The sequence below is a fragment of the Eleutherodactylus coqui genome, chromosome 7 (assembly GCF_035609145.1).
Source record: "Eleutherodactylus coqui strain aEleCoq1 chromosome 7, aEleCoq1.hap1, whole genome shotgun sequence".
Classification (NCBI taxonomy): Eukaryota; Metazoa; Chordata; class Amphibia; order Anura; family Eleutherodactylidae; genus Eleutherodactylus; species Eleutherodactylus coqui.
In genome coordinates, this window is record NC_089843.1 from 52,352,891 (window position 1) to 52,365,690 (window position 12,800).

General features: G+C 45.3%; 1 protein-coding gene across 3 annotated transcripts in view; it reads left to right on the forward strand.

The window, feature by feature from the left end:
- UVSSA (UV stimulated scaffold protein A) overlaps positions 1-12,800 on the forward strand; it is an 89,665-nt gene that overhangs the window by 6,372 nt on the left and 70,493 nt on the right. For all 3 annotated transcript variants that reach the window (XM_066573010.1, XM_066573009.1, XM_066573011.1), the window contains exons 2-7: positions 426-533; positions 2,819-3,149; positions 3,451-3,571; positions 6,007-6,384; positions 7,002-7,111; positions 9,909-10,037. In XM_066573010.1, coding sequence (XP_066429107.1) covers positions 436-533; positions 2,819-3,149; positions 3,451-3,571; positions 6,007-6,384; positions 7,002-7,111; positions 9,909-10,037 — 1,167 coding nt within the window. In that variant the 5' untranslated portion in view covers positions 426-435. The remainder of the gene's footprint in view (positions 1-425; positions 534-2,818; positions 3,150-3,450; positions 3,572-6,006; positions 6,385-7,001; positions 7,112-9,908; positions 10,038-12,800) is intronic.

Genomic DNA, 12,800 nt, shown 5'->3' on the forward strand with positions numbered 1-12,800 from the left:
AAAAGCCGTCCGACCACGGCCCTTCTGCAGTAGACAGCGCAGAAAGGTCGCGGGACCCACGTCATCGCCGGGCGGACCATCCGCAGTACAGAAGAAGACAAGAAATGCCAAGTACGCAGGATCACCGACTGGGCACAGGGTTGGAGTCTGACCCTTCGAGTGCAGGCGGCCTTAGAATGTGGGGATGCAGATCCATTGTTTTTCTTTCAAAACGCATTTTATGGTACAAAAGTAGTTTAAGACATTTGTATCGCGGTCATCGTGTCGGTCCACATAAGGAAACTCCTGCTATTATGTCAGCAAGCTTATGGCTCCTGCAATGCCATGATGAAAATTGCTTAGTCCTTAAGGCACAGAGTTGGCTGATCACTGGGGGGTTAATGAGTGAAACCGATCACTGAGATGTCTCTTTTCCTTCCACCCAGGGATGTGAGGATGGAGCCGACACTAGAGGAGTTGGTGGAGTCGTTGACCACGTCTGGGGAGCCTCAACTGGACCCGGAGAAGTTCAAACAGTTGAAGAAGATTTGCAAGTATGTGTCATGTGGCCATGAATAATGTAAGGTTGTGGTACGTGACCCGTTTTACTGTCTCATTCATGGTTCTTATCCTTCAACCTCTATGTGCACCACTGAAATCGGTAGAATTTTGAATGCAGCTCTGGAGCATAATCCAGGCTGTGACTGAGAATCTGTGCAAGTTAAAGGGGTTGTCCCGCGAAAGCAAGTGGGGTTCAGCACTTCTGTATTGCCATATTAATGCACTTTGTAATGTACATCGTGCATTAATTATGAGCCATACAGAAGTTATTCACTTACCTGCTCCGTTGCTAGCGTCCTCGTCTCCATGGTGTCGTCTAATTTCAGCGTCTAATCGCCCGATTAGACGCGCTTGCGCAGTCCGATCTTCTCCCTGGTGAATGGGGCCGCTCGTGCCGGAGAGCTGGTCCTCGTAGCTCCGCCCCGTCACGTGTGCCGATTCCAGCCAATCAGGAGGCTGGAATCGGCAATGGACCGCACAGAGTCCACTGTGCACCATGGGAGAAGACCCCGCGGTGCATTGTGAGTGAAGATCCCGGTGGCCATCTTGCTAAGGTAAGAAAGAAGTCGCCGCAGAGCGGGGATTCGGGTAAGTACTAAACTGTTTTTTTTTTTTTAACCCATCCCTTGTGTTTGTCTCGCGCCGAACGGGGGGGCCTATTGAAAAAAAAAAAAAAAACGTTTCGGCGCGGGACAACCCCTTTAAATAAGGCAACCTACACTGAATGGCTACTACATTAGAGACATTGGCACTTTAATAATTAGAGCTTCTCTGTGTGGAAATTAGACCCGTGCCCCCCGGAGTGTGGCTGAAAATCATGCCAAATATTCCTTGGAACAGTTTCAGTGTGAGTTCACATTAGATGGGGAAATCCAGCGATCGGAGCGACTCCCAACAAGGGCCGGATTTCATAGACTTCCAATATTTTGGCGTTTTCTCCTACAACGGTGTGGAGAGTATGCCAAGAATATTGTGACCGAACAAAAGCTTCCAGTGCAAGGGGATCCTCTGGACATGAACACCTCATCGATGAGAGGGGTCAGGAGAGGATGTCAAGAATCAGGTGCTGCACATTCCAGTGCAGCCAAATGCAACGCTGCGCTCCTACTACCACATTTTAAGCACGGATGAACTATAATAGCAGACCACCAGGTCCAATGGGAGATCAGAATTTGGCACAAGCAGCATGAATCAATAACCCCTTCCTGTCAGCTGATCAGAACATATCTGCACCTTCTAACTTGTGGCAACTACAAGAAGCTTCCTGTCCGCAGGGGCTGGTATTCCTGCAGAATGATTTCAACATCTAGTGGAATCCTTACCATGATAAAATGCTGCGGTTCTAAAGGCCAAAGAAGATCCAATGCTCTACTAGAGGGGGGTCTCTATTAAAGTGGCCATTCAGTGTATGTTGATGTTGCATAAATCTGTGGAAATTATTAAGTGCAAGAAGATAACAATTCCTGATGAAAATGACGAGCTTACACTTTGTGAAAGAGGCGGTAAACCTGGTTATAAAGTGTATTTTCAAAGTTCTTCAGCTTTTTACAAAGAATACCATATATACTCGAGTATAAGCCTAGTTTTACAGCACATTTTTTTTAAATGCTGAAAAAGGCCCCCCTCGGCTTATACTGGAGTGAGGTAAAAAAAAAAAACGCAATACTCCCCTCCCAGCCGTCGTCTGTGTCCCCGGCGCAATGGTCTCCCCGGCAGTGCGGCAAGCTGCTTGAGAATTCTTCCTGCTCAGCTTTTGAATTCCCCCGCCGTCAGTGCTATGTAAAAAAGCACTGTGATTAGATCGAGCGCCAGCCAATCACAGCTGGCGCTCGATCATTCACAGCCATTCAGTGGATGACATCACTCACTGAATGACTGTGATTGGTTTATTGAGTGACGGCTGTGATTGGCTGGTGCTCGATCCAATCACAGCGCTCACTTACGCAGCGCTGACTGCGGGGGAATTCAAAGTAGAGCAGGGAGATGATAGCGGGGAGATTTCTCAAGCAGCTTGCCGCACCGCTGGGTGGGGCATCGCGCCAGGGACACAGACGCCGGCTGTGAGGTGAGGATTGCGTTTTTTTTCTTTACCTAATATATACTGGAGTATAGCTCGGCTTATACTCGAGTCAATAAGTTTTACCAGTTTTTTGTGGTAAAACTTATCGACTCCGCTTATACTCGGGTCGGCTAATACTCGAGTATATACGGTAATTCAGTATATGAATGTGACCTTTTCACATGTAGATAGCCACATATCTATGTTTTCATTTTGCAGGTCTTCGGATGAACACATCAAACACGTGTATCACCTGCTGATGACCCAGCTGAACCAAAACCATGCTGAGATCCGCCTCCCTGCCTTCCATATAATCAGCGAGCTGTTCAGCCGATCGCACCTCTTCAGGACGCTGCTTATCTCCAACTTCCAGGAGTTCCTGGAGCTGACCGTAGAGACGGACCATGACCAGCCGCTGCCGCCTCCTCAGGAAGTGGCACAGAAACTCAAACACTTGGCCATTAAGACCATACAAGAATGGCACGAGAAGTTCGGGGAAGGCTACAAGAAGCTGTCGTTGGGATACCACTTTCTGAAACAGAACAAAAAGGTAAGTGCTTGTAGATCCTTGCTGCATTGTCACTACTAGAATACTGCCCCCTAGGCTCTTCCTGACCGCTGCTTCTGGCTAACCTGCAGAGAGTAACATATGACTGCAAGGTGAGACTAGACGTGTTTTGTTTGCAGTCTGTCGCGTCACATTGGTCTGCACAAAACTGATTCTTAATTAAAGCCATTTATTGCTTTATTTGTTGCACAAGAACACAGAAATCTACTCTGTATTATCCTAGAATATTCCTCACCTTTGTTTGGCATCCTCAGTATCTCAGCAGCTCGTTCTGCTATTTCAGGTGGATTTCCAGGATGTGAGGATCAGGACCGTAGCCGAGAGAAAGAGAGAAGAAGAAAAGCAGAAACGGCTAGAAAATATTTATAAGGAGAAAGCCAAAAGAGCAAAGAGGGAAATGGAAGGTGAGCTGATATGTTTAAGGATGCACAACTTTGGCTTAAACTTTGTCCCACTTTTTACTGTTGATGACCTATTCTCAGGACAGGTCTTCTACAGCAGATCAGTGGGGTTGCCCGCCAATCAGCTGACCACTGTCGGTACAGAGCCCTCTTTGTGTTGGCAGCAGACAGCACCGCACATTGTTCAGTGGTCCTGGCTAGTATTGCCTTCTGAATCCCATTATAGTGAATAGAACTTGGCATGCAATACCAGTTGGGGGACCACTGTGCAATGTATGGAGCTGTCTGCTTCTGGCAGTGTATCAACCGTGACTGGCACCAAGGTTGCTAAACGCCTTAGGCTGCCATGGCAAACTAACAGAACCCCACAATCCCATCACCAGGGAGGGAGGGGGTCTGTACAGAACCCTCAAATAACAACCGGGGCACTTAAATGCCACTTTAAGAGTTGACTGGCATTTAAAGGGTTAACAGCCGCAAGCCGTGTAGACTTTAGAGTAATTTGCAGTAAACTTTACAGGGAACCTGCCATTAACTGTAAGCATGGTAAACTAAGTTATGGTGCGTATAGTTTAGATAACGGGGAGTCCAGGGAACTGTTGCCCCTTCCCCTGTTCCTGCAGTGTCCCCCAGCAAAGTCAGAACACGCGAGCAGCTTGACTCTTTCTGCACGCATCTCCCATTCTTCTTTGCTGGGAGACACAGCACAGGAACGGGGGCCAGGTGAGTGTGACACACAGCTCCCCGGACTCCCTGCCCCTTAAACTATAGACACCATAACTTGGTGTTTGGCACTTATCGTCGATGACCGGTTCCTTTTAACCACTTAAGCACCAAGCTTGGTAAATTTATAGCGCTTTGTCCTGGGCTTTAATCCCCGCCAATAGCAAAAATATGGCGCTGGATTAAAGCTACTGTTCCTGCAATCGAGCGAGAGCAGATCAGGTCTTCGGCTGTCAGACACAGCTAGGGACCCATAAGATAAGCAGTTTTTAACTATTTCTGCCTTCTCCTTTCCAGGCTACATAGCGCTCAATGAGCACTATGTACTAAAGAGTAAGTTTTACTTCTTCTATGCAACTTTGCGATTACGTGACCCTGTAAGAGCTGAGCTGCAGGGTCCTAGCAGACCCAGATCAGCTGTGCCAGTAACTATTGTCACTGCAGGGGGATGTTTTCCCCTGTAACTGGGGCTCCTATGGATTTCCAAGTTACAGTGAAAAAGGTATGAAAATAAAACAATGTGAATTGCCCCCCAGAGCTCTTAAATGATGTCATGTGGGACATAGATGGTAAAAAAAAAAGTTACAAAAATAAGTAAAAAAAATTATTGCAGAAAAAAGCCGTCTGCACACGAACTGGTTGGATTCTGCATGTGGTATTCGACCCTGTGCCAGGCCGCTGACCCCGCCTACCTATCCGGAATCTGTACTGCGGATGATGTGACTGGCGCACATACAGATTTTGCCGTGCCGTCGCTAAGCTATGACGCGGATCCCGCGAGCTTTCCGGAATGATTGCAGAAGGGCCACGGATCAGTGGAAGTGAAGTCAGTGGAAGCCGTCTACATGGAATCTGCCTAAAAATAGAGCATGCTGTGACTAACCTCCTAATGGAAAATTGCACTTGATTTCGGCTTGTGTGCAGGAAAAAATTGCTTTTCCATTGCATGCTATGGGCACTACTTGCTGCGGTATCAGGAGGCGGACGCAACAATGCAAATCCACCCGTGTGCCGGCGGCCTAAAATAAAAATATATACATGAGCAACTGCTGATGCCAACCAAAACTGTCGTCATATGCGCCCTGTAATCCATAACTATAAAAAGTATTTATCAAAATGTCCGAATGAACATGAGGAACCGTTCCTGTACTTGATTTTATCGTAAATGTACTGATTTTTAAAAATAGCGTTTAAAAAAAAATAATTTTTTACCCCAATAAAACAAAAAAGTAAACGGAAAACAAAGTTAGTGAAAAAAGATTGTAAAAAAATAGCCCTATATGTCCCATATGTCACGGGAATAAAACCCCAGCAAAAAATAATTTTGGTAGCTGAAAAAAAAAATGGGGCCGTAAAAACCGCCACCTGGTCCTTAAGAGGTTAAATAATATTTGGCTTTAATGTAGTTGAGATTCAAAAAAAAAAATAGATAAAAGCACTGCAAAAACCAGTTTGTGAATTGGCCTAAAAACGTGGTCTGGTTTTGATGTACTCCATTAGGATAGTGAAGCTCCCCTATCTCCTGAAGTTGGGAGCACCTTCACCCTCACTCCTTGGAGGACCCGGCATGCCCTTTCATTGGGCTTTTGTAAAATGTCCCCTTTTGCTTCCACTCTCTTCCTTTAAACTAGAGGCCCCACATCACATCATCTTCACCTCTTCTGTACTGTACGGTAATACATGGACTTATGGTTCACATTTTTCCCATCTCCCAGAAATGCTGGAGGACATCCAGTCCTGCCTCACAGAAATGGAGAACTGCTTCAGCTTGTTGCTGCCTGATCCTGAAGACTTCAGTCTGGTGAATGATGAGAAAGATGACGGAGACGGCATATTAATGAAGAACAACTCTCTTAAACCGAAGTCACCACAAGGGGGAGATGATGACGAACAACCGTGTTGCAGCAAAGACTTGCCCCAAGGGGCTGCACCCAGCACCGGGCTTGATCCTAAAGGAGAGGGAAAGGTGGAGAGCTCTTTGAAGGAACCTTCAGATGAGTCTGATGACGACTTTGCACCTGTAGAAGAGTCTTTCATCAGGGAACACGGTCTGGGGTCTCGCAACTATACACTCAACATCGAAATATCAACAGGTGACACTTATCTGATGCTATATGTGGGAATAAGGGAAATGTTAGTGTAGTCTATGGAAGTCCTGTAATATGGGAGGGGGATGCAGCTGCAGGTTCTTATTCTTCCCCCAGTGCTGCCATGAATGATCACTTATTAAGATGTGACTGTGGTAGGGCTTAATAGAATGCTTGCAGAAATATGGTATAATGCAATACATCAGTATTGCATTATATTGTTTGAGCAATTAAACAATTGTGAGTTCAAGTCCCCCGGGGGACTTAAAGTTATTTTCCTAATTCGAAAGAAAAAAAAATATTTAAGTTTTAAAAACAAAAACTTTTCTCAGTCATTGCATAAAATGAAGAATTTATATAGGTAAAAGCCAATGTAATAAAATATCCAATTATTAATCCTGTATGGTGAACGCTGTCAGAAATACACAACGCCAGAAATATACTTTCTTGGTCGCCCTGCATTGTAAACACCATAAAGACCCCCATAGACATTACATAGTGCATCCCAAATAATCTCAGATGATAGTCACATGTCAACAGCAAGCTTTAGAAATCATAACATGTGCATCTCGCATGGTGATTGTGATGGGCTGATGGTAACCGATCTTCACTGTTGCTAATAGATACGAAGATAAATGCGAATGAGGATAACAGAGACATTCTGAACAGCCTAATAGATGCCTGTAAGCTGGCGAAGAACAAGTACTGGCCGGCAGTTCAGTCCTGGATACAGGTACCATGTGTGTCGTGTCTGTGCTCACTATAGCTCACCTTATAGAGGATCTGTCTGCTCTCCTGGCATGTCCGTTTTAGTATATAGTGGTGGAGCCCTTGGCGTGGCTTCATAAAGATCTCCCAACAGACGTCCCAATGACGTATCGCTACTGTGTTCAAAGCACAGGAGCAATAGTTGTTCAGCAAATGTAGACTGAGTGTGCTGGAGATCTTACAGCCGCCCGTTCCATTTAGGCCTCATATCCACGGACGGATTTGATTTGTGGACTCTGCGCTGGGCACCCACAAATCAAGCTGCCCATAGGAATGCATGGGCACCCGCAAATTAATTAAAGCATGCAGATCTGATTTGCAGACCTCTTGGTCCGTAAAACAAATCACAGCAGGCTTCATTTCTGTGCCGATCCCGCACTGACTGCTTGCATTAAGTCAATGGAAGCTGTCCGATCTGTGGCACACCCACAGCTGACACTGCAGGCGTGCTGTGGATCTGCGGTAAAGCAGGGATAAAAAAAAGTGTACTGCTCAGCGTGCCTGCATGCATCTGCAGTGCAGAAGAAAGAAGATCTGGACAGGTAAAATTTGTCTTTGGCCACGGACAGGGTCGGCTCCCACTGCGGTCTCCCACGGGCAGAATCCGACTCACCCGTGGACATGTGACCTCACTGTAAACAGGCAGTCTTTCAATGATGTGTAACAGTAGAAGTCACTCACTAGTCGCTTTGTTTCAGTGAGCGACAAAGCGACAAGATCGGTGTTTCTCAACTCCAGTCGTCAGGGACCCCAACAGCTCATATTTTCAGGATATCCTATAGAGAGAACCCCCTGTGGCAATGTGTGAGGCACCGACAATAATTACATAACCTGTGCAATACTGAGGAAATCCAGAAAACGTTACCTGTTAAGGGTCCATGAGGACTGGAGTGGAGAAACGCTTCTCTATATGATGGGAGACCTGGCATGGCGCTGCCCCCATGAGTCCAGAGCTCCGTTCAGTCTGCATTTTCAAAGTGTATTCTGAAACATGGCAGCACTTCATTTAAGACATACATAGCTGCAAAACGTATACCTGTCCAGGGTTCATGCTCTGGGTAATTCGGTCAGCATGTACCTAGTGACAGGTTCCCTTTAAAGGTCTATTTTAGCTCCAGACATGGCCATTTTCCTAACTCCCATGATACTGTGTGTGTGTGTGTGTGTGTGTGTGTGTGTGTGTGTGTATGTATAGTTATTAGTGATCCACAGTTCAAGCCGCCCATAGGGAAATGTGGGCGTCTGCACCTGATTTGATTTGCGGAAATCAAATCGTAGCATGCCCCCTTTTTTAGTGAAGTCAATGGAAGCGGTCTGATCTGTAGAGAGGTCATGGATTTCGTGGGGAAGCAGGAGTTTGAAAAAAAAAAAAGCGTACTGTGCATGTGCTCCGTCACTTCCGCACACATCTGTTGTACAGAAAAAAGAAGATCCGAACAGGTAAGCAGGGGCCTCGGACAGGGTCTGATTCCACTGCGAGCCCCCATGGACATGAGGCCTAAAAAGGGACCTCGGTGGTTAGCACATTCCAAGGTCCGAGATTGAGAAAAGCAGACTAAATGGCCCGGTCGTAGCGCCCTGTTCTCACTTGTACCTAAACAATTTATTGTTTACCATTCCTGTATTGTTGTGTTCCAAGAAGCTAATCCTATATGATCCCTCTACGCTGATGTGTGTGTTTTGGCATTTTAGATGTTAAATTCTGGATCTTGTATATTCATATTTGTGTTTTAGGTTTATGAACCAATGATGATTAATTAGAATTATTGTAGCTGATGAATTTACCTCTATAAAACTGCTGGTTGTCAGTTAATAAAGCAAATAACTTTTGATCACATCCAGTCGTGTTTGTGGTTTATCAGGTATTTTCGGGCCCGAATATACTTCTAACTGAATTTGGACCCCAGAAACATACCACATAGCTCCATTATAAGAGCAGGAAAAACAAATCATTTGGCCGAATGATTCCTTTTAATAACAGAACGGACCTAATTGACTATAATGGGTGTCCATTCAGTTCTTGGCCGGCATTTTAATGGACGATGAAGTCCTGCACTCTCCCATAGAAGTCAATGGGTCTTCTCCTGTCCATTGTGTCTGTGGCCCATATGTTCTGCCGTAAAGTGTATCTCATAAGTGCAAGATGCCTGCATCTAAAATAATGAAAGGCTGATTAGAAAAATGGAAAATCTGTCACTTTACATTATTTTTATAAATTAGAAAACAAAAGATACGTTTCCTTTAAAGGGAACCAGTCATCAGCTTTGGGCCTTATACATTATGATCTGGGGCTCAATAGTGAATGAGCAGGGACTTTGGGGAGTTGTTCCATATTCACTGGGCACCCTGTTCCTGTGCGGTGTCCCCGTGAAGCTGATGTGCACACAGTGTGACTATTTCCGGCCTGCTCTGTGCATGTGCTCTCCCATGCATCTCTATAAGAGTGCGCGCACACAGCGGAGAAACCATGTGTGTATGTGACACCACTGCAGGCACACAGCACAGGGACAGGGAGTCGGGCGAGTATAAAACGCAGCTCCCCAGACTCCATGTTCTCTTATCTTTTGAGCCACAGAACATATCTTATGGTGATCAAAAGTGATGACAGGTTCCCTCTAATAATCGCCATAGCATGGTCATTAATCGGTTAAAATGAATCCCTGAATGTTCAGTTATTTGGGTAAAAAAAAAAAATTTTAACCCCATCTGATCTGCCACTTCTAACTTTTTCAATTTTTTTTATTTTTTTTTTAATCCTGAAGATTTTCACAAAGGCCGGAATAAGTGACGACAGCCTGAGATTTGCCATCGATCTGAAGAAGAAGTTGGAAGGTGTAGTGAAGAAGCAGGAGGAGATGAATATCGAGAGCAAGACCCGAAACACAAAAGCGGTGAGTAGCATGACCCTGGTGTGGAGCCTCGTCTGTAGGAGGCAGCAGGTTCTTGTATATCACAACTCCTCCTTGTGATAGTGCATTCTGTCAGTGCTGCGCACCAGCGGGGTTAACTGTCTACTCGCCTGCTTACACTGAATGACCACTTTTATTAGAGATGCCTGTACCTTGGACGCATGGAGTTCTCCTGTATGGAAGTTAGGCTTGTCACCCCAAAGTGCCCCCCCCCCCCCCCCCCCCCCAAAGTGACGAGTTTTCCATGGATCAGTTTCAGTGTGAATCTACATTAGATGGGAAAATCCAATGGTCTGAGCGACTTCCAACAAGGCTTGGTCATCGGTGCCAGATGAGACAGGGCTGGGGTGTTATTCCCAACCCTGTGGGGTTTTCTTGTTTATTGGTGTGGCGTATATACCAAGAATAGTGTGAGTGACGTGAAATACACAGTGAAAGGGAATCCTGTGGCTGTAAACAACTCGTCGATGAAGGGGGTCGGAGGAGGATGTCAGGAATCATTTTAACAGTGAACAGTCAAACAAATTGCTGCTGATTACAATGCGACTCCAGTGGGCAAAAGAGCACAAAAATTGTATCACTGAGTGGTGGAAAAACAATGTGCAGCAATTAAAAGAAGCTTCCTGTCCACAGGGGCCGATATTCCTGCAGAACAATTTCAACACCTAATAGAATCTATGGCACCACTACCGTGTTTCCCCAAAAAATAAGTCCTGCCTTATATTAATTTTTGCCCCCAAAAAGACGCTAGATCTTAGTTTCAGGGGATATCTTATTATATTTACGCTAGTCTCCGTAGCTCAGACGCATTTCTTGGAGGCTTCGGAGGCCCACAGAAGATCACTTCCTGGTTACGAGATTCATAAATCCCGCCTCCAGGAAGCGATAGCTCTGATTGGCTGAACAGTGCTCGAAAGCCAATCAATGCAGTGCTTGATGAACCAATGCGATGCATATTATAAAGAAATCACAGGTGGTCACTGAAAATAAATAAAAGAAGGGTCTGAGACCATCGTACTGCGTGTGCGCAAATGCTGTGATTTAATGTCATGTGACGTCCATCATCATGACTGCTGATCGCAGCAAGGATGAAATATCAAAATGAAGCGTAACTTGTCAGCGTGTTTGTAATATGTAAAGTAAGTCCCACAATTTCCAGGATTTGTGGTTTGTTTTTGTTTTTTTTTTGTTTTTTTTTTGCAGTCAACACTTAAAGGGGTTTCATCATTAAAACATAACTATGTCCCTCAACTGGGCCCTACCATAAAAAATGAGGCCATACGCACCTCTCCTGGGGCCGCGGGATGCAGCTGACAGCCAGCCTTGCATCAGTGGAGACTTCCTAGTAGACAGGCTGGGTGGAAGCAAGTGATCGCTGCAGCCTAACAGCGTGGCATCCCCTAACTTCCGGTGGCATGGCAGACAGAATATGAGAGCTGCCACTGACACCGCGGCCTTTAATAGGCTGGGAGAAAGCACATGACTGCTGCGGCCAATCTATCAGGAAGTCAATGCCTGCTGTCAGCTGCGGCCCCAGGAGAGAATATACCCTTGTTTGCTTTAGGCATGGCAGTGAGTATAAGCTATAGGGGACCTGTTTTTACAGAAAAAACTGACAACTATTTTAACCATAATCCAAGCAAGATTAACCTCTTTACAACCCACGGTGTAATTTTATGTAGCAGACTAGTCTACAAAAGACCTGCTGCGTATTCTTACACTGCAGTGTTCACACGTAGGGGAGATACTGCGGACTCACCGGGGCAAAATCTGCAGCATTTCCACATTAAAGATTGAATCAAAAATAGAGGTATTCGAAAACCCTTTCTGACAGTGAGGGTGATCAATGAGTGGAACAGGTTGCCACGGGAGGTGGTCAGTTCTCTTCCAATGGAAGTGTTCAAACAATGGCTAGACAAATATCTGTCTGGGATGATTTAGTAAATCCTGCACTGAGCGGGGGTTGGACCCGATGACCCTGAAGGTCCCTTCCAACTCTACCATTCTACAAGAGCCAAAATCCGCACGGAGTTGCCCTCACATCTTTCACCCAGCAACCGCTACTAAGTGCTTTGCTCCTCATTGGTCAGGTAATGCGGAAGTGGGTGGATCACCTGACCGCCCCCCCTGTAGTGCTTAGCAGTGGTTGCTGGGTGAGGAATGCTCTGTGCTCTGCAGTGAGGGGCTGCCCGCTTGTGAGGCGAGAGGAGCAGCAGGCTGAAATCAGCACTAATGGTGCGCTGTGGATTTTGCTGCTTTTCTGCTGTGTGTGAATGAGCCTCTTATATCGCATCACAGAGATCCCCCATGACATGATCTACACCCCAACCCAGGAGTGCATTGAAGGGCCCTAGGGCTGTCTGATCAGGAGGCTTATTAGGGCATACTTTATAAGTAATGGTATATTAAAGTACACAAACTAACGTACACATTTGTATATATAAAGGTACATTATTATGTGAAATCATAAATAATAAAAATTCCATCTTGGGATTTAAAAAGAGGAAAAAAGTAATTTTAAAATATCTGTGGGAGAAAAGTGAAACCCAAAGTCCACGCAAACAATATTTTTATACATTGTACATTTTATTGTATAACAATTGCAAAACAGATATATTTTTTTAAATATCACAATAAACATAACAACCTATTCTGTAAATGTGTTACATAAAAAAAAAAAAACTGTGTCCCACCCATTAATAACATTATAGATGTGAGGTCTGTGCGTCCAGGATGTTCAGTACC